Genomic DNA, 27,651 nt, shown 5'->3' with positions numbered 1-27,651 from the left:
CTCCTGTGTTCCTTCTTTGTGTATCTCTGTTTCTCATCTCTCTTTCTCTCTCCCACTATCTCCCCCCACCTCTGACTTCCTTTCTCTATCATTCTCTCTCGCTTTCTCCTTTTTCCAACCTTTCTTTTCAGAACCTAGAACATAGAACATTACAGCAAAGCACAGACCCTCCCTCCCACATAGCTGTCCATTTTTCTATCATCCTCTGCCTGTCTAAGAGTTTCTTAAATCTCCATAATAATTCACTCAGCACTTTACAAACCTCTCAGCCTTCCAGATTGTTTATCCTTGCTTGCAATATACACAATCCTTGCGTTTCCGGGATCATCGTTGTAATCCTTCTCCAGAATCTCTCCAGATGGCTATTCTTCCTATGATACGGTGACTGGAACGATACCCAATGCTCCAAGTGCAGTTTGACAAAGGTCTGTTCCAAGTTCAATATAACTCTTCACTTTTCAACTTTGCCCCTCGTTAAGTAATCAGCTTCAGTAATGAGGAGAGACTGGAGAGTTTGGGTCTGTTCTCCCTGGAGCAGAGGAAGTTAAGAGGGGACATGACTGAGAAATATGACATCGTTAAGGGTAGACAGCAGGAAACACTTGCCTTTATCAGAGATGAATAAACCTGGAGGACACAGATTTAAGGTGAGGGAGAAGAGATTCAGAGGGGATCTGACATGGGTCTTGGTTCTCCCAGAGAAGGGTGTATACCTGCTACACACTGACAGAGAGAATGGTAGAAGCAGAGTCACTGATAGCAGTTAGGAAGTGTCTAGACGAGCACTTATCTAGACAGAGATAACTTTGGGCTGGATCAATGTGAGTGGACACCCAGGAGTTTGTGTAAACACATTGGACAGAAGGCCCAGTTCAGTATATGATTCCTTGATTCAATCTAGATGTATTTATGGTCTTGTTGAGCATGATGCCAACTTGGAATGCCTGGTGGTTGGCATGACAATGTGATGCACTAGGTTAAACCAAAACTGTACCTTTGACCATACAGAGGTTTATAAAATCCTGCGGGACGTAGATAAAATGAAAATGGTCACAGTCTTTTACCCCAGAGAACAGGGGCCTAAAACTAGAGGCACTGGTTTAAGGTGGGAAGCGAAAGGTTTTAGTGAGATTTGAGGGGCATTTTTTTTCATGGGGAGGGTGGTGGGAGCCAGAGGAAGTGGTAGAGGCAGGGTCACTTATGACATCTGAAAGACATTTGGTCAGATTAGTAGATTAGAAAAGTTCATGGGTTTCTGGTTTATGGTGGTACAACGGACTTCAAGGTGAGTTCAACTCCCCGTTTTGAATGCAGCCGGCCCCTTGCCAGCTTTTCATCCGTGTTGGGCTGAGAGTCGAGCTGGCAACTCAGCCTCAGACAAAATGCTAAAGAATTGGCGTGGTTGTCACCCGACGTGCCACGAGGCATGGAGCGGAACAACAAGGGCTTAATGGTGGGCGGTTCATGGCATTAAAATGGTTGGGAGCCCCTGGCTTAGAGGGATAGGAACCCAATGTGGGCAAAAGGGATGAGCTCAGGAAGTCACCCGGGTTAGTATGGATGGGTTGGGCCAAAGGGCCTGTTTCCCTGCTTGACTCCAGTGCCTCGGACAAAATGTGCTTCACTTTTCTCTCCCCAGCAACCCCTGGTGAGGTTAAAGGGAGGAGCTCAGACCGGCGAGGGCAGGGTGGAGGTCCTGAAGAACGGCAAATGGGGGACCATCTGCGACGACCGTTGGAACCTGGTGACCGCCAGCGTGGTGTGCCGCGAGCTGGGGTTTGGCAGTGCCCGTGAGGCGCTAACGGGAGCCCGGCTGGGACAAGGTTAGTGGTACGCAGTGCACAGAAGTGTGCGGAACTGGGATTAACAGTCCACAATCTTGCTGCCAAATCCCTCTGTGGTCTCGCCCCTTCCCACACTGTGGCTCCATCTGTCCAGTGTGGTCATGTGCCAAAACATGCGTAGTACAGGCCCTTCGGCCCACCATACTGTGCCAGCAACTCCACTTCTTGCAGTGTGTTCCATGCACTTACCACTCTCCGTGTAAGAAAAAAATACCCCTGACATCCACCCCCCCCATACTTTCCTCCAAGCACCTGCAAACTACGGCCCCTCATGTAAGCTGTTTTCCACCATGGGAAAGTGGCAATGCCTCTTATTATCCTGTACACTTCTATCAAGTCACCTCTGATCCTCCTTCGCTCCAAAGAGAAAAAAACCCTAGTTTCCTCAGCCTTTCCTCGTAGGACATGCTCTCTGATGCAGGCAGCGTCCTGGTAACTCTCCCCGCACCCTCTCTAAAGCCTCCACGTCCTTCCTATCATGAGGTGACCAGAACTGAATACGACCGTAACGCTTCAGCTCCCGTACTCAGTGCCCTGACTTAAGGCTGGAGGGCCGAATGCTTTCTTCACTGCCACCTGTACTCATACCCCCGGATCCCTGTGTTCTCAAACATGCTGCAGAGCCTGGTCGTTCACTGTGAACTTCGTCTGTGCTTTTGACTGCTCAATGGTCAGTAAACAGGCCACTGTGGAGCTCCTCCAGCGACAGCTAGTGATGGATGTGTGGGGGAGAGTAGGCTGTAGGGATTTGGGGGATAAGGAGAAGGAAAAAGGGACTGATGAGATTACAGCCCACTCCCAAGAGATAGCATGGTTAGAATGGGCTGAATGTCCTCCTTCTGTGTTGGAGTAAGAGTCTATTGGGGTCCATTCCAATGGGGAGGGAGAGGCTGAGAGTGGAACCAGAGGGCACAGCCCCAGGGTAGAACAGAGACGAGGAGGTATTTGTCCAGCCAGACGGTGGTGGATCAGCGGAACTCATTTCCACAGACGGATGGAAGCCAAGACATTGGGTATATTTAAAGCAGAGGTTGACAGGTTCTTGATTAGTCAGGGGATCAAAGGTTATGGGGAGAAGGCAGGAGAATGGGGCTGAGAGGGATAATAAATCAGCTGTGATAGAATGGCAGAGCAGATTTGATAGGCCAAATGGCCTATTCTGCTCTCATGTCTCATTGAGAGGTGGTGGGTGGGCACCCCACCTGAAACCCCTCATGACCTTTACAGGGATGGGTCTTCATCCACACGCTGCCAACAGTTACCGTCCGTTTATTTCTGAAGCAAATAACAGGTTGGAGTCGCTGAGGATAACCTCAGTGTTGTGGCAGGAAGTGTGGGACTAACCACTGCTTTCAATGCGAGTGTGAGCTGGCAGCTCCACAGGGCCCGGCTGTGCAGGGAGACTTCATTCAACGGGAGAGGTAGATGAGAACTAGAGGCAAGATGTTCTCTTAGACAGGCGTGTGGGTGAAAGAAACATGGTGGGCTATGCGGAAGGGAAGGGTTAGATTGATCCTAGAGCAGTAATATTGAGGGCTGTATAGCCTGCACTGTGTTATAAAGTTTGATGTTCGATGTTCTGAGAAGGTGAGAGGAGACTGAGATGAAAGGCATAGATAGAGTGGATAGCCAAGACTTTTTCCCAGGTTGAAAATGGTAGAAGCAGTTGCATTAGGAACACTTAAGAGGCTCTTTGATAGATATATGAATGATAGAGAAATGGAGAGCTATATAGGGGGAAAGAGTAAGATAGATCTTAGAGTAGATTAATGGGTTAGCACACCAATGTGGGCTGAAGGGCCTGTACTGTTCTATGTTCATCTATGCTCACTGTGTTGCTCAGTGAGCATGTCCTATCTGCTGACGTTTGGTCCAAGGTCTCTAAACCTCTCCTGTTCATGCCCTTAACCAGATGGCTCTTAAACACTTTTAATGTGACTCCCCCCCACACCCAACAATATTTCTAGCAGCATGTTCCAAATTTGCACTGCCCTTTGGGTGAAAAAGCTGCCCCTGACGTCTCTTGAAGAGGCAGTGTTGCTCAGTAGATTGAATGGTCTCCTGCTCCCAAGCAGACATTAATGCCATTCGCCCTCCAATGCTTTTGTGCTCTTGTGGAGGTGATGGCAGGGAGGAAGGGCACGGTCACTGGTACGTACCGGGGTATGAAGGTAGAGACAGTAGCCCTTCAGCCCACTGAGTCTCTGATAGCCCATTTGCACTTTTCTCTTTGGAGTGAAGGAGGATGAGGGGTGATTTGATGGAGCTGTACAAAACGATAAGAGGGATTGATAAAGTGGACTTCTGTGAATTTTTCCCTGGGCAGAAATGGCTAATACGTGGGGCTGTGATTTTAAACTGATCGAAGGGTGATACTTGGGATGTCAGAGTTAAGATCTTTCTACCAAGAGCAACTGGGTGTGTGGAACGTTCTGTCTGGGGCGGTGGTAGAGGCAGACACGTTAGGGAAATTTAAGAAACTCTTAGATAGGTACACAGATGAAAGAAAAATGGAGGGCTATGTAGGACAAGGGGTTAGATTGATCTTGGGGTGGATTAAAATGTCAGCACAACATTGTGGGCTGAAGGGCCTATACTCTTCTATGTTCTATCTTCTATTCAGCCCCTCTATCCTGTCCCATCATTGACCAAAATCAGGAATGATCTGATGACAGAATGTAGAACCCTAGTCCCGCCTTGTCAGCTGAACTCATTAACCGGGAGTTCAGTCCCTGACTAAACTAATCACCGAGACTGGTGACTTTCTTGCCCTCATTTGTCAAGGCTCTGGGTTCAACAATCAGGAAGTTACTTTCCAGTTTTATAAAACTCTGGGTCGACCACATATGGAGTATTGCATTCAATTCTGGTGGCTTCATTACAGGAAGACAGACAGACAGACAGACAGACATACTTCATTGATTCTGGGGGAAACTGGGTTTCGTTACAGCCGTACCAATCAAGAATAGTGAAGAAAAATAGCAATATAAAACCATAAATAATTAAATAATAATAAGTTAATCATGCCAAGTGGAAATAAGTCCAGGACCAGACTATTGGCTGTGGAGAGAGCAGAAATGGTTCACAAAGATGCTGCCTGGTTTAGAAGGCACATGCTAAAAGGAGAGGTTGGACAGACTTGGGTTATTTTGTCTGGAGTGGAGAAAGCTGAGGGAAGACCCGATAGAGGTTTATAAGATTATGAAGGGCATCTGTTTTTTCCATGCTTGGAGTATCTAATACTACAAAACATGTGTTTTAAGTAGCAGAGGGAGAATTCAAAGGAGACGTGAGGGTCAGTTTTTGTTTACTCAGAGAGCGATGATGCCAGAAGCGGTGGTGGAGGCAGATACAATAGAGGCTCTTAGACGGGCACATGAATGGAGGGATGTGGATATTGTGTAGGCAGTAGGGACTAGTTGTGGCATTTAATGTAGCTTTAATTAGTTCAGCATAGCATTGTAGGCCGAAAGCCTGTTCCTGTGCTGTACTGTTGTATGTTCTATGGTGACAGTAACCAGCCATCCTTCCCCGATCTGGTCTCTGTGACCCCAGTCCCATATCAGTCTGTTGACTATCCACTACCCATTACCAGTGAGTCCAAGCTATCGCCCCAACAGCGCTGTGGGGGCACCTTCACCAGAAGCAGTTCGAGAACTGGAGGCACAGTGACTCTGGGTAGATTGGAGGGGTGCGTGTGCAAGGGATTTTCTCTTTGTTGTCTTGTTGATGACGCTGCTGGTGTTGATCTGCTGAACGTCGTGGGCCATGCTCTGCTGGTGCTGGAACGTGTGTGGTGACTCCCGCAGGCCGCCCCCAGCGCCTCCTTAGGTTCTGAACACAAATAACATGTCTCACTGTGTGTTTGATATACGTGCGATAAATAAATATGCACCTTAATCTGAATTTGGATCTGAACGCGGCTCCCCACTACCTACTCAGGCGTTAATGTATGGAATCTAAATGATGGAGCTCTGTGTTGAGGATGACAGTGCAAATCTGTACTTTCTCATCAGGCTCTCTGAGCTCTGACCTCGCCCTCATTCTTTCCAGTGTTTGTCATTGAGCAGCAGAGTCTAAACACGTCCAGATGCCAAGGCCTCAGTGGTTCCAGCCCACGCAGCCATCAACCCAGGCTCCACTTAGCCCAGGACTGTTGTTCTCTACGTTGCTGAATGAGATTCCAGGGGCCTGGGCTGTTCGCTTAGACACAAGTTCAAATCCCACCATAGCAGTTGGACAATTTAAAACCAGGAGAGTGAACATCGATTTCTCAAACTACTGTTAATTGCCACCCCCCCACCTTCACCAGTGTCTGTTCCCATTTCCCTCTCTCACCTTATCTCCTTACCAGCACATCGCCTCCCTCTGGTGCTCCTCCCCCTTCATTTCTTCCATGGCCTTCTACTCTCTCTATCAGATTCCCCCTCCTCCAGCCCTTTATCTCTTCCACCAATCAACCTCCCAGCTCCTTACTTCATCCCTCCCCATCTCCCGGTTTCACCTATCACCTACCACCTTGTACTTCATCCTCCCCTCCTCCCACCTTCTTCCCTTTCTTTCTCCAGTCCTGATGAAGGGTCTCAGTCCGAAATGTCGACTGTTTGCTCTATTCCACTGATGCTGCCTGACTTAATGAGTTCTTCCAGCAGTTTGTGTGTGTGTTCCTTTGAATTCCCAGCATCCACAGACTTCCTCGTGTCTCTTCTTCGTAAGCCCGTCACCCCTACTGGGGCATAGACTGGCGACACCAGCTGACTAAAGGCCTCTGCCCTGGGCCAGTCTTTCAGTCTCTCAAGGTGTAGCCCATTGAAGATCCCTCCTTTCCCAGGAATGTCTTTGGAGCTTGTGTTGGTGTTTCTGTAGCTCTGGGTTTTTATGAGATGGGGTTGCTAGCCCCGTGGTCGACGCTCCCTCTTTCACAGCCGGGCTTGGGGCTGTCCATGGTGGAGTTCATGATAGCTGGAAGATTTAAATCAATGTAGAGTAGCATATTGCTACTTACAGCGCCAGAGACCCGGATCCAATTCCGCCGCTGTCTGTAAGAATTGGAATGTTTTATCTCTGTGGATTTCCCCCAGATGCTCCGGTCCCCTCCCACATCCCAAAGACGTACGGGTTAGGAGATTAATTGGCCACATGGATGTAATTGGGCAATGTGGGCTCATTGGGTCTGTACCGTGCTGTCTCGGAATAAATAAAACTAAATAAAAATGTGTGAGAAGTAAAGAGCAGCCTTGGTAACGGTGCCAATGGGTTGTCTTTCAACCCACAAGTATTGGTGGGTGAGGTGGGAGAAACTCAGGGACTCCAGGCCCCCCGTAACTGTTGTTGTCACTCAAGCACCTCCTCGGGAGGTGGGAGAGCTGGAAGTGTTTTGGTTTAATGTTAACATTGCAGTTAGCAGAACGCTTTACGCTAGTCATGGGGATTCAGTTTCCGCCTCTGCCTGGAGTGAATTTACACATTCTCCCTGACACCCTGTGTTTCCTCCCACACTCCAAGGATGTACGGGTTAGGGTTAGTGAGTTGCGGGCATTCTTTGTTGGCGCCAGGAGGCTGACGATACTTGTGGGCTGCCCCCAACACAGCCTCAGAATGTGTTGGTCGTTGACACAAATGGCACATTTCACTGTCTGTTTCAATGTGCGTGTGAAAAATAAAGGTCTCTAAAAGTTCAACCGTGGGATCTTTGGTTATTGAGCGGAATGTGCTTCCTGATGACTTCAAGGGAAATGCCAAAAACATTGTTATTAATCCATTTTAATTTTTTGCTCAGGGGTCATGAGTTGATGAGATGCACGTGAGTTCTGTTGAGGGACCCTGGCCTTTCACTTGGGTTGAACGTGGCTTTGGTTTCCCTTGGATCTCACGGGCAAACTGTTTGTGACTGCCCCTCCCACCCGACATAAGAAACAAAAGCTGGAGAAGGCTGCTCAGCCCCTCATTCCCGCTGCAGCGTTCTACAAGATCATTGCCAATCCTCCACCTTGTCGCTACTTCCTTGCTCTGCTATAGGGCTTCAACCCAGACCGTTTGTGGTTCCACTTCCGCCCAGAGATGCTGCTCGGCCCACTGAGTTCCTCCAGAAGAACTTACTTAGTTATTTATTGAGCTGCCGAGCAGAATGTTCGAACCGTACTGCCCAGCAATCCCCCAATTTAATCCCAGCCTAATCACTGGATAACTTACAATGAGTAATTAACCTACCAACCGGTACGTCCTTGGACTGTGGGAGGAAACCGGAGCACCCGGCGGAAACCCACGCAGTCACGGGGAGAGCGTGCAAACTCCTCACAGGCAGCAGCAGGATTTGTACCCGGTCGTCTGTACGGTAAAGCATTGCGCTAACCCCCCCTCTTTGAGTTTCCTGTCGAATCCCCTCTCTCCACCCTTCTGCTTTTCTCTCTTGCCAACTGTGCAGCAGTACCTTAGAATTTAGAAATCAAACCTCCCAGCTGAAAGTTGTAATCTGTGTGGGGTTAATTAGAATCTTTTTGGAAGAAGAGCTTGCCTGTGTACTTATGCTTAATGTTTGTTTATTGGACTGCATTCCTTCAAGACTGTAATTGCTGTAATGATGGGTGATGTCGCCAAGGTTACACGCCTGTCACTATACAATCACAGCTAGGTTGCCGTCCTTGAAAGCGAGTTCATAGATAATGGAACTGAACAAACTCCACAACTTACGGGCTCTCTTTCAAGGTCTAAGCAACTCGGTATTCCTTATTTATTTATTATTTGTGTTTGCACAGTTTGTCTTCTTTTGCACGTTGGTTGTTTGTCTGTCTTTGTTTACGTGCAGTTTGTTGTTGATTCTCTTTCTTTGTTCTACTGTGAATGCCCGCAATAAAATGAGTCTCAGGGTGGTATGTGGTGACATATATGTCATTTGATAATAAATTTACTCTGACTTTGACAGAAGCCCAGTGTCTTTGCTGGGGGTTTCATTACAGATGTTCAATAGTTGTACTGTAGACCGGAGGCCTTGAGTTATGAGGAGAGACCAGATGGCCTAGGACTTGCCCTGGATGGTAGGAGATGCTGACCGACAAACTTACAGTTCGTAAGATCATGAGAGATAGAGTAAACAGTCTTTTTCTCAGGACAGGGGTGTTTACAACTAGACGGTATAGGTTTAAAGTTAGAGGGAACCAGAGGGGTAAGTATATAGAATGGTATGTAATGATGGTGGGTATATGGAGTGAGTTGCTTGAGGAAGTGGTAGAGGTGGGTAGAATAATAATTTTTTTTTATTTTAGAGATACAACATGATAACAGTTCTTTTCGGCCCAAGTGACTATAATTAACCTGCTAACCTGTATGGCTTTGAACTGTGGGAGAAAACCAGAATACCGAGAGGAAACCTACATCATCATGGGGAGAACGTAGAATCTCCTTACGGACAGCGGCGGAATTGAACCCGGGTCACCGACACTGCAATAGTGTTGTGCTACGCTACGCTACAGCGGCAGCCCCCCTTATAAACAGTTAAAACACTTAAAGGATATGATGAATAGGAAAGGTTTGGGATTTGGGCCAAATGCAGGCAAGCTGGGGATATGTCAGCAAGATACTATGGTCAGCATTGATGAGATGGGCCAAAGGGCCTGTTTCTGTGCTGTATAACTTCATAATATGAGTATTTAATAGATGTTCGCCTGCTTTAGCAGACTTGCTAGTAAATGCAATTACCCCAGGCTTAAGAAAGCTCAACAGAAAAGTGGACAAAGCAGCCTGCTCATTGTCATCTCACCCCGCAAAGGCACACTGTCTGCAGCGTGCCCCGTCTACAACTCGTACAGCCCATCCCTGCACCATTGACCTCCAAGCAGGACAAAGCGAGCAGGCTCATGGGAACGCGAGAGGCAGAAAGAAAGATGAAAGGTCAGCTTAATTTGTCACAAATTCGGAGACGTACAGCAACATGCTTGGCCACCACAGTCCGAGGACGTACTGCGGCAAGTTCCATCCGTCACACTTCTGGCGCCAACATGGCTGGCCCACGACTTACTCACCCCAACCCACATGCCTCGGGAATGTGGGAGGGAACCGGGGCACCTGGAGGAAACCCACAGGGTCACGGGGAGAATGGTCGGTGGTGGGGACTGAACCCCGATTGGTGATCGCTGGTGCTCTGAAGGGTTGTGCTAACCGCCATGCTGCCCTGCCATCCTGTGCCTTCCGCCCGGGGTGGCAATGGCCAACACCACAGAAGATCTGTTCAGAGTGAGTGGAAGGGCATTTAGGAGGTGTTTTTTTTCCACAGAGAGTGGAGAGTGTGCGGAAGGCGCGGCCTGTGGTGGTGGCAGAGGCAAATCATTAGGGACATTTCGGAGACTCATAGATAGGCTCACGGATGAAAGAAAAATGGCGGGCCTGATGAAGGGTCTCGGCCCGAAACATCGACTGTTTATTCTTCTCCATTGACGCCTGCTGCCCTGCTGAGCCCCTCCGGCATCTTGTGTGTGCTGCAAATGGAGGATAGAGGGGGCAGTTAGACTGATCATGAGGAAGGTGGCACAATATTGTGGGCCAGAGGACAGTACAGGGCTGAAGTGTTCTATGTTTTATTGTCTATGAATGCCACCATCTTTCCCGGTCACACACCATCCTGACTTGGAAATATATTGCTGTTCTTCATTGTCACTGACTCAATACCCTGGATCTCCCTTCTCCTGGAATGAGCTGCCGGAGGAAATGGTCGAGGTAGATACAAGTGCAACACTTAAGAGGCATTTTGACAGGTACAAGGAGGGGTGGGCTTGACGGGTTATGGGCTGAATGTGGCAACTGGGAATGATGTGGTTGGCATGGATATGTTGGGCTGAATGGCCTGTTTCCCTGCTGTATTACCCCATGACTCTGTATGAACTTTGTGAACTTGGAGATAAATATTCCCTCACTAATCAGAAGCTCCCAATGTTTAAGAAAAGTGGCTCCACAGAATCTGCGCCGGGACTTGACATATTTCACAAAATAGTGTTTGTCAGCTGTTGAATACTGCCTGAAGTTAAACTGTTTTAGTCTTTGATTTATCGCAATCAGCCTTGCAATTGAATTTACCTTAAACCAGATAAGAAAAGTTTTTTTTAAAATGGAGGGGAATAAACAGTCAATGTTTTGGGCCTGATGATTTTGTTAGGAAAGTCTTCCTAATGATGTTAGACAAGTTCATTAGGAAATGCTTTTTAAATTTATTAATGTGGAATAACCTCTGGTTTTGTGATCTCTGAATTTACACAAGACCATTGCCAGAGACCAGAACTCTCTTCCTTTCCAGCACTGATGAAGGGTCTTGGATCAAAATGGCAACTGTTTATTCGTCTCCGTGGATGCTGCCTAACTTGCTGAGTTCCTCCTGTATTTCAAAGTTCAAAGTAAATTTATTAGCAAAGTCCATATATATCACCGTATACAACCCCGAGGTTTATTTTCTTGCAGGCATTAAGAGTAAATACAAGAAAGACAATAGAATCAATGAAAGACCACCCCAACAGGAAGGACAACAACCAGAGTCCAAAAGATAACTAACTGTGCAAATACAAAATGAGAGGAAATACAAAATAATTAATAAATAAGCAATAAATATCGAGAGAATGAGTTGAAAGTGAATTCATAGGTTGTGGGAACACTTCAGTGATGGGGTGAGTGAAGCTGAGTGAAGTTATCCCCTCTGGTTTAAGAGATTGATGGTTGAGGGGTAATAACTGTTCCTGAACCTGATGGTGTGGGTCCGGAGGCTCCTGTACCTTCCTCCCTGTGGTAGCAATGAGAAGAGAGCATTGGTGGTGGGGGTCTTTGATGATGGAAGCTGCTTTCCTGCAACAGAGCTCCATGTAGATGTAATAGAGACTTCAATTGTGACAGACTGGGCCGGATCCACTACTTTTTGAAGGCATTTTGTGTGTGTTGCTCAATATTTCCCGCACCTGCAGAGTCCATTGTGTTTATAGAACATTGTTTTTCAGTCCAAATACCTTTCCTCACACACAGCTCTGACCGACCTTGTCCATTAGCGTCAGGAATAAACGCACCCTGTGCAACGTGGGCGAATGAAGCTCTTGATTGGCTGGTGGTTGCCAGGTGACCACTGGGACTGGGAAGCTGGGCGTGACTGCCTCCTCTAGGCACTGGAGAAGGGGCTCCCACAGCGCAGTTAGGGAGCGAGTTCCGGGGTTCGGACCCAGGGAGGCTGGAGGAGTGGAGATGTATTCCCAAGTTAGGGTGTTGTGGGGCCTGTGCGGAAGCTTTAGAGGGCATGTCTTATGATGACCCGTGAGTGAGCTAGGTGTTTGGTGCGAAGGAGGATGAGAGGTGAGTTGATAGAGATGTGCAAGATGATAACAGGTATAGATAAAGTGGATCGCCAAAGGATGGAAGTGGTTCATGTGAGGGGGCATAATTTTAAGGTGATTGGAGGAATGTATGAGGAAGATGTCTGTGGCAGATTTTTCACACAGAGAGTGGTGATAGAGGCAGATACATTAGGGACATTTCAGAGGCTCTTAGGCAGGTGGATGATAGAGAAATGGAGGGTTATGTGTGAGGGAAGGACGAAATTTAGCTTCAAAGGATGGTACGATATTGTGGGCCGAAGGGCCTGTATTGTGCTGTACTGTTCTCTGTTTTATGTTCCGAGATACTGAGAAGGGTTGTGTGCTTTGGGATTTGTTAATGTACTCATCTGGGCGGGTGACTGGAATGCCCGTGTTTAGACATGGGTTTTGGAGAGAGTGAACGTGTCGGAGGCATGTTGGTGGATCTGCCTGTGAGTGGCTGTGTGGTGACATTGGCAGTGGATGTGGGGGTTGGCCTGAAGTATCGACACAAGATCAACAGGGGAACAAAGAAGAGATAATAATTACCCTTGCCTTCCTGGTTTGGAAGAATTGTTGGAACTAATTGGAGGAGTTTACAAGTGTCTGGGGAATGGTCTAATTTAAACCCAGAGATCACACAACTGGAGGATATTCCACATTAATCAACTTAAACAACATTTCCTAATGAACTTGTCTAAAGTGAGCATCAGGAGAGAATGTGTTTGTGTGGGGATTAAATTTACATCAAGTATTGCACACCTGGGCAAGCAAGTGAGCCTCCCCAGTGACTCGTTATTGCAACAAACCTCATGCCATGTAGATAGTTCATCATCGGTAGTCCTGAGCAATTGTTTTTCCTCACCCTTTCTCTCACTCCTCTCTCTCTCTTTTCCTCTTCTTCTCTCTATCTCTCCCCTACTCCCTCTCCCTCTTCTTCTTGTCCTTGTCCTCCCATTCTCCTTCTCTCTCCCTTGGCTGTCTCTCTCTCCCTCGCCTTCTATCTCTCTCTCCCTTTCCCTCCTTATTTCCCTTTCCATTTCTATGTCTCTCTCTCTCTCCTTATCAAGCCAGAATTCCTCTCTGGTCGATTGATCATTGAAACAAGAATATGTAGAAGATTGGGAGAGAGGGAGAGAGAGAGGGAGGGATGGAGAGAAATGGAGAGAGTGGGATGGAGAGAAACAGAGAGAGAGGGAGGGATGGAGAGAAACGGAGAGAGAGGGAGAGGAAGAGTGGGAGGGATGGAGAGAAACGGAGAGGGAAAGAGAGGGAGGGATGGAGAGAAACGGAGAGAGGGAGAGGAAGAGTGGGAGGGATGGAGAGAAATGGAGAGGGAGAGGGAGAGAGAGGGAGGGATGGAGAGGGAGAGGGAGGGATGGAGAGAAACAGAGAGAGAGAGAGGGAGAGAGGGACCGAGAGAGAGCGACTTGACTTTTATTTCCCTCTAATCTCTAGTCCCAGTTGTTTTGTTAATACTGTGGCTGCTTCCTTTAATCACACTCAAATGAATCTGCTTATGTTAGAATTATCTGGGACTCTCGTGGTATGGTAGATGTAGACATGACTTATTTTCTCAGAGAGAGCCCAGTCAGTGGGAGTTCCTCATCGCTCCGAGACCTCTGCAATCTCTGACATGTGGCTGAGTCACCGTGATTTGGGAATGCTCAGGAACACTTCCCGGTCTATACTCCACTGAGTGAGGGCCTGCCTACATCTGCAGTGCCCCACAGATCCCTGCCACATGGAGTTCAAAGTTCAAAGTAAATTTATCATCAAAATATGTATATGCTACCAAATGAGATGCATTTTCTTGCGGGTATTTACAACAGAACAAAGAAACGCACTGGGAACAATTAAAAGCTAGGCAAAAAAAAACTGACAAGCAACTAATGTGCAAACAAAGACAAACTGGGCAAATACGAAAGGAAACAAATAATAATGATAAATAAATAATAATGCTGAGTCCTTGAGAGTGAGCCCATAGGTTGTGATCAGTTCAGTGTTGAGCTGAGTGATGTTTGGTTTGAGAGTCTGATGGTCGGAGGGTAATAACTGTCTGAACCTGGCGGTGTGGGACCTGAGGCTCCTGTACTCCTACTGGAGGGGATTAGTGGCCTGGATGGTGGGGGTCCTTAATGATGGATGCCACTTTCTTGTGACGGTGCTCCTTGTAGATCTGCTCAGTGGTGGAGAAGGCTTCACCCAGGATGAATAGGGCTGTATCTGCTGCTTTTCGCAGGCTTTTCCATTCCCGGGTGACTTCAACCTGAACGGGGACTTCCATGCTTTTGTCAATGAACTGTGCTTGTTGAGTGCTGTGTGAAGAGATGAATTACAGAATCATACAAAATAGAAGCAGGCCCTTCGGCCCAAATAGTCCATGTTGTTCAAGAAGCCTATCCAATCTAGTCCCATTTGCCTACGTTTGGCCCATATCCCTCTAAACCTTTCCTACCCTGTACTTGTCCAACTGTCTTTTAAAAGTTATTAATGTATCTGTACCTGCCTCAAGCACTTCCATTGGCAGATCATTCCACATACAAACCACCCCCTGTGTAATAAAACAAAATGTTGCCCGGTGGGTTCTAATTAAATCTTTCCCCACTCACCTTACAGCTCTGCCCTCTAGTTTTTGATCACTCAGCCCTGGAAAAATGACTACGCATTCACTCTGTCTGTCCCCTTCATGGTTTCACACATCTTTCTATCGTCGGCCCTCAGTCATGTACAGTCCAAGCAATAAACAGACACAAACTGCCGGAGGAACTCGGCAGGTCAGGCAGCATCTAAGGAAATGAATGAACTGTTGCTGTTTCAGGCTGAGACCTTCATTAGGACTGGCTGATTCTTTTTTTTTCATTTCCATAAGACCTGCTGAGTTCCTCCAGCATTCTGTGTGTGTTTCTACACGTGCAGAATCTCTTGCGTCCAAGCCACAAACTTCTTGTCTGCCCCATCTCTCCCTATAGCTCAGTCCCCTAAGTCCTGGCCATATCCCCATTAATGCTTCCTGCACTCCCCCCATCTTGTGGAGGGAGGGAGCAGAGTGTGATTTCTACCCTGTAGAACAATGATCTTGCCTTTCTCGAACACGTTTCACAGTTTCGGAATGTGCAGAGTCCTTACAGTTAGTAAATAGCTTTATCTGAGGTTTAGTTGCAAGTTAATGTGGGAAGTACGAACTGACTGATTTGCGGATAAAGGATAAGTATTACGAGGGAAGAGTGAAGAATAAACGTTAGAGGGTGGCACTGTAGCACAGCGGACAGCACAATTGCTTTACGACACCGGTGTTCACTGATCAGAGTTCGATTCCCGCTGCTGTCCCCCCGTGACTGCGTGGGTGTCCTCCCATGGTCCAAAGGCACACGGGTTAGGGTTAGTGAGTTACAAGTACGCTCTGCTGGCTCCGAAATTGGGGGCGTACTTTCGGGCTGTGCCCAGCTCAAACTCGGACTGCGCTGGTCATTGATGCAAACGACACATTTCACCGTATGTTTTGACGTACACGTGACCAACAAAGCTAATAGAATATTTTTGAATAAGCTTCTCTTTTTTAATATATTGGTCCTCGGAGAAGAGTGGAGTTGTAGTCCAGTGTCAGTCCTTATAGACAGGTAACACTCGCTCTCAGGACAGTGGGGGGTTTGCATGAAGATCCAGTGTGGAAACTGAACCTGCACAATCTGAGCAACCAGTGAGGAGGTTTAGTTAAAAGCTGAAACTGCTACAAACACTCAGCAGGCTGGGCAGCTTCTGGAGAGAGACAAATGTTTAGAGCTCCCTGTTAACCAGAGCTGATTAGGAACTTGATCTTCCTTCTGTCTCTGACAAGATCCATGTACTTGCCTCGGAGAGTTCCTGCCTCCTGTTCCCTCCATAGCCGCCCAGTAGTAATCTGAGATAACCCAGAGGTAAAATCTCCTCTGTAATTTGGTAGGAGCTAAGCCAGGAGGAGAAAAAATAACTGGTCATGAATCCTTAAGAAGTGAATCATAATCTCTCTAGGGAAAAGCTCCAATTCTGGTCTGGAAAACCAAGTTATCCATAGAAAGGCTGGTTTTTTCCTACTGTCCTGATGGAAGGAATGTTGATCAGATCATTCCCAGTGTCTAAAGCCTTTCGGAACATTCTCCCTCACAGTGTGGAGTTTGGGAGAAATTGAGATGTGTCTGAGACTGAGGTCATTTTCTGTGGCTGTCTGCATGAATGTTTGTTATTGTTCTGCAGAGCAACCACTATAACAATTCCATGATTTGCTAATGATGTAATGATAGGATTACACAGAAACAAAATCCTAAGTGAATTTATTATCAAAGTACATAGAGCTACCCTGAGATTTTTCTTGCAGGGCATTTGCAGGAAAAAAAGATGTACAATTTTACAAAAACCACATAAATAAAGACTAAAAGTAAATAAAACACCAATATGGACCAGAAGGCAAACTGTACAAATAAAAATAATGCTGAGTACATCAAGGATCAACTTCATTCACTGTATACATCTCCATGCTTTAGGAATTTGCTGCGGTGTGTTGGTCAGGGTGGGACATGCAACAAAAAACAACATTCGATAATGACTGAAGATAAAGATTTATATAAAAAATAAAGTTGGAGGTTAAAGTGCAGACATGGAATAAATGTGCATAAATACATTACTACCAGCATGAATTTACAATGCAAACAGCATTATAAACAGTGGTTTAAAGTGTTTACAGTACAGTGCAGTGACAGGGTTGATAGCTTTACAGAGTTGCAAAGTTATCTTGTGCCACTTGAGCTAGTCCCCTGAATAATGAAGACCAGCTCACCTTATGGTTTCTTAACCACCTTATCAACTTGCGCAGTACCTCCCCCCATCCTTCCCCATCTCAATCTATCAGTACAATCCTCTTTTCCCTCCTCTGTGTCCACCTCACCTCAAGCACATTGACAATAACCCCTTCCCGCATTCCCCCAACTTCTCCCTGTGGGATTGAACTCCACAGTCTCATCGCTATCTAGGGAGAGCTGTTTCTCCAGAATTCCCCTACTGACTCCCTGACACAGGCAGCCCTCTTCCACACCGTCACAGAAGTGTAGCATTTATTGTCACAGTGACCCGTGTTCATTTCCTGCCGCTGTCTGTACGGAGTTTGTATGTCCTCCCTGTGACTGTCTGGGTCACCTCACATTCCATTAATATGTTAATTGGATGGCATGATCTTGTTGGGCCGGACGGACCTATTACGTTCTGTATCTTTAAATAATAGTTGAAGATGAGCTGCCTTAGCAAAGTGCACAACCCAACAGATCTCCTTTCAGCCTCATTGTCCCGTGGAGAGGAAACCAGTCCATGCCTGAAATCACTGTGTCCCATTTTGGGACTTGACCCAACATAATTTTTCACTAATATTCCTGTCCGTTCCCTATCACAGTCGTGGAATTGAGACATTTGCACAGTTCCACAGCCTGAAAAGCTGGGATTTCCTTGGGGGCCTCTCCAGGATGCACAAAGACTAACCTGTCTGATTTTGGCCTTTGGCAGGGGTGGGCCCCATCCACATGAACGAAGTCACGTGCAGTGGGTTCGAGCGGTCGGTGACGGACTGCAGCTTCCGGGAGGCCAGCAGCGCCTGCAAACACGAGGAGGACGCGGCGGTCCGATGCAACGTTCCACAGATGGGCTTCGAGAGAAAGGTAACTGGCTACACCTGGTCCCTGAGTGCACGAGCAAGTGCATCACTGTGGGAACGCGTCTGTACGCCTGCACGTGCCCCTCTCTTTGCGTGAGTGTATGTGCGCAGCAGAATCAGGTTTAACGTCACTGGCGTGTGCCGTGAAGCATCTTGTTCAACAGCAGCAGTGCAAAGCAAACCATAATAAATGTAACTTAAGTTAAATATGTAGTGCAAAAAGGGAACCAAAATACTGGGGCAGTGTTTATGGGTTCATTGTCCGTTCAGAAGTCTGATGGCACAGGTAAAGAAGCTGCCCCTAAAACCCTGTGTGTGTGCTTTCAGGCTCCTGTACCTCCTCCTCGACGGTAGCGAGGAGAAGAGGGCTTGTCTTGTGTTATGGGGTCCTTAATGATGGATGCTGAATGTTGCTGAGGATTGCGACGGAGTTGGCAGAGTTCACAACGTTTGTGCAGTGGCCCCTCCTTACCAGACAGTGATGGAACCAGTTCGGATGCTCTCCTCGGTACATCTGTAGAAGTCTGTGAGAGCCTTTGGTGACGTGCCAAGTCTTCTGAAGCTCCTAATGAACTAGAGCCGCCGTTGTGCCTTCTTTGTAATTGCATCAATACGTTGGGCCCAGGATAGATCTTCAGAGATGTTGACAGCCAGAAGCCTGAAACTGTTGACCCTTTCAACGCTGAACCCTTCATGAAGCCTGGCGAGGGCTCCTCCAAATACCCTTTCCTGTGAGGTCCACCATCGATTCCTTGGTCTTTTACAGTCATACGTGCCCAGCAAAGGAGCTCAAAGCTGGGCTCAGGCCTGAGGCTCTGTGTCCTGTCGCCACCTTCACAATCAATAAAAACTGATTTAACAGAAGTTTATTTGGATTTAGGGAAAAGGCAAAAACAAATTTCACATGTTGGAAACTACAGTCAAAGTGCCACCACATTGTCCAAGGCTTATAAACATTCCTTCCTTTGGCCGGGCAACTCACCAAACACCAATATAAACTTGGATTCTTTCATTGCATATTTTGTTATTGTTTAGATCTAGTCATGTGGAGGTAACTGTTAGCTTGGAATTAGGCAGTGATGCTAATTGGGGTGGAAGATGCAGTGGTTCAAGCCACACGGCTTTGGAGAAACACGATTCGATCCTGACAGAACCAGAATCGGAATTGGAATCAGAATTCGGTTTACTATTAGTGGCATATATCACAAAATTTGTTAACTTTACAGCAGCAGGACAATGCAAACATGATAATAGAGAGAAAATAGCTGTGTACTACAGTAAGTATATATATATATATAAACCAGTTAAATTAAATAGTGCAAAAAATAGAGATAAAAAAGTAGTGAGGTAGTGTCCATGGGTTCAATATCAATTCAGAAATCGGATGGCAGAGGGGAAGAAGCTGTCCCTGAATCCCTGAGTGTGTGCCTTCCTCCTGATGGTAGCAATGAAAAGAGGGTTAATCCTGGACGGTGGGGTCCATAATGACGGACACCACCTCTCTGAGCCACTGCTCCTTGAAGATGACCTGGAGACTACGGAGGCTAGTGCCCAGGGTGGAGCTGGCTAAGTTTACGAGTCTCTGTGGCTTATTCTGATCCTGTGCAGGAGCCCCCTTCTCCCCCACACCGGATGGTGCTGCAGCCAGTCAGAACGCTCTCACAGCACATCTGTAATCAGTTTATTATCACTGACATACTGTATGTTGTGAAATTTGCTGGTTTATAGCAGCAGAACATGAGAATAACTATGTTACAATAAGAAATTTACTATTACAATTCAATTTACAGCAGTATGTGTCTCGTATTAAAGTTCATTTTTATTATAATTTGATAATAATTTGACTGTACACATACATAACCAAATGAGACAATATTCCTCTGGACCACAAAGCATCCACAAAATATATACCACACACAACACATAAACTAAAGCATACTATAAAAAAGTTAATAAAATATAATTTAAGATGCATGTAGTGAGCAGTACGGGTAAACAGTGAACAGCTCGACGTCCTAGTGACAAGACCTTGGTTGTGGCCGGGTATTCAACAGACTCACAGCTTGAGGGAAGGAGCTGTTACCCAGTCTGGCAGGCCTAATCCCGTTGCTCCTGTACCCCCTTTCCTGATGCTAGTAGGTCAAAGATACTGTGAGATGGCTGACTGGGATCCTCAACGATGCTTCGAGCATTAGTGCAAAAAGAGAGCAAAAACTTGTGAGGCAGTGTTCACAAATTCACGGACTATTCTGAAATCCAGTGGCAGCCTCTGATGCCACCTGCGTGTGCGTGGGATTTTCACGTTCTCCCCATGACCATGTGGGTCCCCCGTGGGCGCTCCGGTTTCCTCTGATATCTCGACGACGTGCGGGTTGGTGGGTTAACTGGCCACTGTAAATCATCAGTGTTTGGGTGCGGGGGGAGGAGATGCTGGGAATGTGGGGAGACTGAAATGGGATCAGTGAATGTGTGTGGCTGATGATCAGCACAAACTCAGTGGGCTGAAGGGCCTGTTTCTCTGGTGTATGACTCCATGATTCATAGTCGCCTGTGCTGGCTGAACTACTTCCATTCGCCTGTTGTTGGAAATGGGAAAGGGGCTGGAGGAGGGCAGGAGAAATTTATAAGAGAGGGTCCGAGATACCTTGAAGAGCCTAACCTGATTGTTCCTCCCACGCTCACTGCAGATCCGTCTACAGGGAGGCCGAAACCCTTATGAAGGTCGGGTGGAGGTCCTGGTGAAGGCCAATGGCACGTCCAAGTGGGGCACCGTGTGCGGCATGAAGTGGGGACTGACCGAGGCGATGGTGGTCTGTCGGCAGCTGGGTTTAGGCTTCGCTGACCATGCCCTGCGGGTAGGTGTCAGAATACCACGAGAGCTCAAGTCCTGATCTGATTCCCATCCCGTCCGCAGAAACCATGAGGGCAGGAAGACCATTCAGCCCATCATCCTAACCTTCCTGTACCTTGCATATCACCAACCCCGTGAACTGTAGCCCACACCACTGAACCTGGAATCACAGACAAAAAGCAGTCTCTGTTAACCCACACTGTCCCTACCTGTCCATGACAGTCCCACCGGCCTGCATTAGATTCAAGATTCAAGCACATTTATTATCAAAGAATGCATAAATTATACAACCTTGAGATTTGTTTGCTCACGGGCAGCCACAAAGCAAGAAACCTGAAAGAACCCAATTAAAGAAAAAAAAGACCAACACCTGGGAGAGAAAAAAAACACAAATCATGCAAACAATTGAAGTGAACAACGACACTCTGAACCAAATTGATTGCTCAGATCCGAACCCCAGAGCAGCCTGGAGTAGGCCCGAAGCCTCAGTTTCAGTCCATCATACTAGTGGGCACGGAGCACTGCAGCCGGGGCAGTCTTCATAGCCTCAGCCCCATGGAGAGAGGAGTGACCTTCGCGGAGAGTGAGCAAAATCAGCTCCCAACCCTGTCTTTTCAGACTGTGGCTTTCCTATCCAACCACCTGACTAAATCCCTTTTAACGATAATTGTATATGGCCTTGTCCTCTGGCCCTCTTCTGCATATTCGTCAGTCTAGATGTGAGAAACCTGCCCTTGCGACTCTGAACTCCTTTAAGTTTCTCTCCTCTCACCTCTAACTTGTGTCCTCCAGTCCTCCTGCCTTTGGAAAATGACCCTGACTATCTTGTCGATGCCCCTCATAATGCTACAAACCTCTGTCAGCACACAAGATGCTAGGGGTACTCAGTGCATCAGGCAGCATCTGTGGAGGGAAATGGCCAGTCAGCACATTCAGATTGACGTGTATTTATGTGAATCAATCTAAGGGCGTGCTGGGGAGACGTGCGAGTGTCACCACGCACTCTGGCACCAACAGAGCATGTCCCCAGCAGCAACATCAACAAAACAGAGTCTCCACCCAAGATGTCAACTGTGCTTTTCCCTCCATAGATGCTGACCGACCCTGGTATTTTATGGTGCTCCAGGTTCCAGTGTCTACCGTTACTTGTGTCACCAGCCTGTCTAACCTTTTCTTATAAGCACTGCCCTGTATTCCGGGCGACATCCTGCCGAGTCTCTTCTGCACTCTGTTTCGCAGCCACATCCTTGGGGATAATGTTCTTCATTATCTTTTCCTAGCTGGTCTGCTTCATAGAGGCTTTACAGAGGAACGGCTGGGTGGTTGAGGGGGAGGGGTGGGAGGGGTACACGCCAGCCAAAGGAATAACAACCCAATCCAACCTACCAGCCATGACTTACAACTCTTCCAGAACTGATCCAAGGGCTTTGTAAGTGTCGGCAGAGTGTCTGCCTCGTAGGACCACTTTCATCTCCCATATTGTGGAAAGTTCCTCTCCTTTAAGATACTTACCAGCACTTGGAGTTGTGTTCAGTTCTGGTCGCCTCATTATAGGAAGGATGTGGAAGCTTTAGAGAGGGTGCAGAGGAGATTCACCATGATGCTGTCTGGATTAGAGAGGGTGCAGAGGAGATTCACCAGGATGCTGTCTGGATTAAAGAGGGTGCAGAGGAGATTCACCAGGATGCTGTCTGGATTAAAGAGGGTGCAGAGGAGATTCACCAGGATGCTGTCTGGATTAGAGAGGGTGCAGAGGAGGTTTACCAGGATGCTGCCTGGATTAGAGAGGGTGCAGAGGGGATTTACCAGGATGCTGCCAGGATTAGAGAGGGTGCAGAGGAGATTCACCAGGATGCTGCCAGGATTAGAGAGGGTGCAGAGGAGATTCACCAGGATGCTGCCTGGATTAGAGAGGGTGCAGAGGAGATTCACCAGGATGCTGTCTGGATTAGAGAGGGTGCAGAGGAGATTCACCAGGATGCTGTCTGGATTAGAGAGGGTGCAGAGGAGATCCACCAGGATGCTGCCTGGATTAGAGAGGGTGCAGAGGAGATTCACCAGGATGCTGCCTGGATTAGAGAGGGTGCAGAGGGGATTTACCAGGATGCTGCCAGGATTAGAGAGGGTGCAGAGGAGATTCACCAGGATGCTGCCAGGATTAGAGAGGGTGCAGAGGAGATTCACCAGGATGCTGCCTGGATTAGAGAGGGTGCAGAGGAGATTCACCAGGATGCTGCCAGGATTAGAGAGGGTGCAGAGGAGATTCACCAGGATGCTGTCTGGATTAGAGATCAGGTCTTATGAGGCTAGGTTAAGCAAGCTTGGGAGATGATAAGAAGCAACTTGGTAAAGGTGTACAAGACGAGCCAAAGATTGAGTGGACAGCAAAAACTTTATTAGTAATGGTGATTAGCGAGGGAAAATTTTAAGGTGATCAGAGGAAAGCAGAGGTGGATATCAGCGGTAGATTCTTATACACAGAGTGTGGTGGGTGCATGGAGCACTCTGCCAGTGGTGGTGGTAGAGTCAAATACATTAAGAGAGCCTTAGGCAGGTACACGGACGATTAAAAAAAGGATGGCTATGTCAAAAGGAGAGGTTAGAATGATTTTAGAGTAAGTTCAAAGGGTTAGCACAACATTGTGGGCCAAAGGGCCTGCACCATGCTGTAGTGTTCTACAACAGATTGTTACCCCACACCAGGCGCCACCTGATTTTAATTTTCACATCACTCACCTGCCTCTGTCTCCAATCTGACACCTTCTGCCCATCATCTATCACCCATCCTGTACCCTGTCAATATTTGTGAAGGGGTTTCTGGGGCGGGCCACGTTGTAACCCACAGTTCTGCCGCTTGCCTTGAAGGAGACGTGGTTCTGGCAGGGGGACCAGATCACCGAGGAGGTGGTCCTGAGCGGGATATCCTGCTCCGGGACCGAGCTCTCCATCCAGCAGTGCTCCCACGACGGCGACCAGGTGGACTGTCCGAAGGGTGGGGGCCGATTCGCTGCTGGAGTCACCTGCACAGAGTGTGAGTGTCAAGTGTGCGTGGAACCAGTGGGATGGAGGGACTGGTGGGGATGGGTGACCTCTGGGGGGGGGGGGGGGTTCGGGAAGCAAGTTCCCAACTTTAAGCATTGTACATTCTCAAGCACTCTTTTGTTAAAGTATTCGTTCTCTGTGTTGTACTGATTTTTCTTTGTCACATGTACTGAGAAATAGTGAAGGGCTGGTCTTGCCTACTGTTTATACAGATCAGATCATTACACAGTGTATTGAGGTAGAGCAAGGTAAAAACTATAACAGAATGCAGAATATGGTTACAGAGAAAGTGCTGTGCAGTTAGGCAGTAAGGTGCAAGGCTGTGAAAAATTACACCGTGAGGTCAAGAGTCCATCTGTTGTGTTTGGGAACTGATCAATAGTATTATAAGAGACATCTCCAATCCCCCCACCAAGCATCTTTCCCTCATACCCCACTTTCTGCTTTCCGCAGGGATCGCTCCCCACACCGCTCCCTTCTCCATTCATCCCTCCCCACCGATCTCCTTTCTGGCACTGATCCTTGCAAACGGAGCAAGTACTACATCTGTCCCTACACCTCCTCCCTCACTACCATCCAGAGCCCCAAACCTTCCTTCCGGGTGAGGCAACACTTCACCTGTGAGTCTGTTGGGGTCATCTACTGCGTCAGGCCTCCTGTATATAGGTGAGATGTAGATTCAGAGACCGCTTCACAGAGCACCTGCGCTCCACCCGTCAGAAGAAGTGGGATCTCCCAGTGGCCATCCATATTAATTCCATTTCCTATTCCAATTCTGATATATCAATCCGTGGCCTCCTCTACTATCGCAATAAAGCCACACTCAGGTTGGAGGAACAACACCTTAAATTCCGTTTGGGTAGCCTCCAACCTGATGGCATGAAGATCGATTTCTCAAACTTCCGGGAATGGAACCATTGCCCACCCTCTCCTTCACCATTCCCCAGCTCCCTTTTCTCCTTGCCTGTCCCCCCTTTTCTTTCTTCTTCTATCCCCACCTATCCGACTCCCCCTTCTCCAGCCCTGTATAGTCAAAGTCTGCCGTGGCGAAGCGACTGAGAGTAGGAGAGTCACCCCCCACCCCCCGCCGGATAGGACACCAGTCTATCACGAGGTTAACCCCCAGCATTTTACCGGTATCAGCTGGGTGGACTGGAGCAATATGTGGTTAAGTGCCTTGCTCAAGGACACAACACGCTGCCTCGGCTGGGGCTCGAACTCATGATCTTCAGATCTCTAGTCCAATGCCTTAACCACTTGGCCACACACCAAACAGCCCTGTATATATATATATATATATATATATACATATCTCTCTCTCTCTCTCTCTCTCTCTCTCTCTCTCTCCCTCTCCCTCTCCCTCTCCCTCTCTCTCTCTCTCTCTCTCTCTCCCTCTCTCTCTCCCTCTCTCTCTCCCTCTCTCTCTCTCTCTCTCTCTCTCTCTCTCCCTCTCTCTCTCTCTCTCTCTCTCTCTCTCCAACCTCCCAGCTCTTTACTTCATCCCTCCCCCTTCAAGTTTCACCTATCACTTTGTGCTTCTCCCTCCCCCCACCCCCAATTTTAAAATCTACTCCTCAGCTTTCTTTCCTCCAGTCCTGCCGAAGGGTGTTGGCCCGAAATGTCGACTGAACTTTTTTCCTTAGATCCTGCCCGACCTGCTGAGTTCCTCCAGCATGTTGAGAGGGATAGAAGCTTTCCTTGCGCCTGATGGCGTGTGCCTCCAGGCTTTTGTATCATCTGCCTGAACGGAGAGGGGAGAAGGCAGAACGTCCAGGGTAGATGTGGCCATCTTGCATACTGTTCAGATCATTTCTTGAAGACTGCATTGAGGGAAAGCAATAACAGCGTGCACAGAAGTGTTACAGTTAGAGAAAGGGCAGTGCAGGCAAACAACAGGGAGCAAGGCCATTACTGGGTAGATTGAGAGCTCCAGAGTCCATCCTATTATACAAGGTGTCTTATAACAGCAGGGTAAAAACTGTCCTTCACCTGGTGATGTTAGCTTTCAGACTTTCTTCCCCATGGGAGAGGGGAGAAGAAAGAATATCCTGGGTGGACGGGGTCTTTGATAATTCTGGCTGCTTTACCGAGGCAGTGAGAAGTGTAGACAGAGTCCATGGAGGGGAGGCTGGTTTCCTTGATGTGCTGAGCTGTGCCCACAACTCTCCGCAGTTTGAGACCACGGGCAGAGCAGTTTGCGGGCAGCACCGTAGAGTAGGGGTTGGCATAGCACCAGAGATCACCCATCGACGTACAATTCCCACTGCTGTCTGCAATGAGTTTGAACCTTCTCCCCGTGATCCCCATGTGCATTCCTCCGGGTGCTCTGATTTCCAACCCCTCCCCCACATCCCAAAGAATTACAGGTTAGGGTTAGTGAATAGTGGGCATGTTACATTGGCTCCGGAAGCATGGCCACACTTGCAGTCTTGATACAACACAATCTTAGACTGTGTTGGTCGTTCTACGTTTCACTACATGTTTTGATGTACGTGTGACAAATAAAGCAAATTTAATCTTTAATTTGAGTGTTAAATCACGGTGATGTGAGGTGGCGTTCCCTGGGCTTTGCCACTCTTCTCCTTGCTGGTGGAGGTGGTGGGTTTGGAAGGTGTTGTCTGACCTGTGGGAGCTTCCATTTTCAGAATCTAACTCTCGTTCGCTGCTCATCTGCATTGTCCAGGAGTCCTTCCCCTTTTGGGGTGAAGTCCTCCCAAGGGGCAGCCATCTGCTGGACAATTCGGAGGTGCGGGGTAGGCGGGAGGAGGGGTGTGGAGGGTTGCTGTCGGGAGGTGATGATGAGACACTGACGCTCGCTGTCCTCTCCTTGATGCTCCCAGCCACGCCCGACCTGGTGCTGGACGCTGATCTGGCCCAGCAGTCTGTCTACCTGGAGGACCGACCCCTGCACATGCTCTACTGTGCCCACGAGGAGGGCTGCTTGGCGAAGTCGGCAGACGCGATGAACTGGCCCTACGGACACCGGCGGCTCCTACGCTTCTCCTCCCGCATACTCAACATTGGCAGGAGCGACTTCCGCCCGCGGACTGGCCGTCACGCCTGGATCTGGCACAGCTGCCACGCGTAAGTCTGTACCAGGCTGGGTCATTCTATTGGCTGGGTCATTTAATGGGATTTTATCGCCTAGGTAATATGTCATTAGTTGGTTAACAGTATTTTAATTGGCTAGTTAACATTTCGTCGATCAGGTAACGATGTTTCATTAGCTTGTTAACATTTCATCAGTCCGTTAGCAACACTTTATTGGTCTGCGAACATCGCGGTGATTAGAATCAGAAAGTTTACGAGACAAGTTTGAAATCACCTGTTAGACTCTTAGCGAATTCATGAACAGGAAGGAGGCAGTTGGCCCATCCTTTCTGTACTGGTCGAACTAAGCCCCCCCTGCTGACCCAGCCTTCCTGCACTGGGTCTGTGGCCCAGCGGGTCATGGCTCTTTGTCCATAACATACTCAAAGTGCCGGAGGAATTTCTTCAGGATCCAGTGAAAGGATCCAGTCAAAAGAACTTTGACTGCTTACTCCCCCCTGCTGAGTTCCTCCAACACTTTGTGTGTTGTTCTCAAGATTTCCAGCATCTGCAGGACCTCGAAGTGCATACCTGTGAGGAGGGGCTCTCCCTCTCACCTGAATTCCAGACCCCTCCACACCGAGGAAAACATCATCCCTCATCTCCTCTCTAATCCTTTCACCGAATAATTCTCTGCTCCTTTCACTTACTCTTGCTCATTATTTTACTTAACTTGATTAAATCTTCCCTCAGTCTCCTTTGTCCCAAAGAAACCAACCCCCGCCTCTCCAACCTTTCCCCACTGCCACAGATCCCCAGTCTCGGCAACGTTGCTGTAGATTTCCTCTGCTCCCTCACCAATGCAGTGACATTTCTCCTGTAAGATTC

The 27,651-nt window shown here is 47.9% G+C and overlaps 1 protein-coding gene across 5 annotated transcripts in view; it reads left to right on the top strand.

The window, feature by feature from the left end:
* Positions 1 to 27,651, top strand: part of LOC132379386 (lysyl oxidase homolog 4-like) — a 126,272-nt gene that overhangs the window by 78,578 nt on the left and 20,043 nt on the right. For all 5 annotated transcript variants that reach the window (XM_059947168.1, XM_059947170.1, XM_059947171.1 and 2 more), the window contains 5 exons: positions 1,640 to 1,823; positions 17,693 to 17,844; positions 20,528 to 20,695; positions 23,557 to 23,722; positions 26,574 to 26,817. In XM_059947168.1, the coding sequence (XP_059803151.1) occupies positions 1,640 to 1,823; positions 17,693 to 17,844; positions 20,528 to 20,695; positions 23,557 to 23,722; positions 26,574 to 26,817 (914 nt within the window). The remainder of the gene's footprint in view (positions 1 to 1,639; positions 1,824 to 17,692; positions 17,845 to 20,527; positions 20,696 to 23,556; positions 23,723 to 26,573; positions 26,818 to 27,651) is intronic.

The sequence above is a fragment of the Hypanus sabinus genome, chromosome 22 (assembly GCF_030144855.1).
Source record: "Hypanus sabinus isolate sHypSab1 chromosome 22, sHypSab1.hap1, whole genome shotgun sequence".
In the NCBI taxonomy this organism is placed as follows: domain Eukaryota; kingdom Metazoa; phylum Chordata; class Chondrichthyes; order Myliobatiformes; family Dasyatidae; genus Hypanus; species Hypanus sabinus.
Note: the sequence above shows the minus strand (reverse complement) of the source record. Positions and strands in the feature narration are given on the sequence as shown.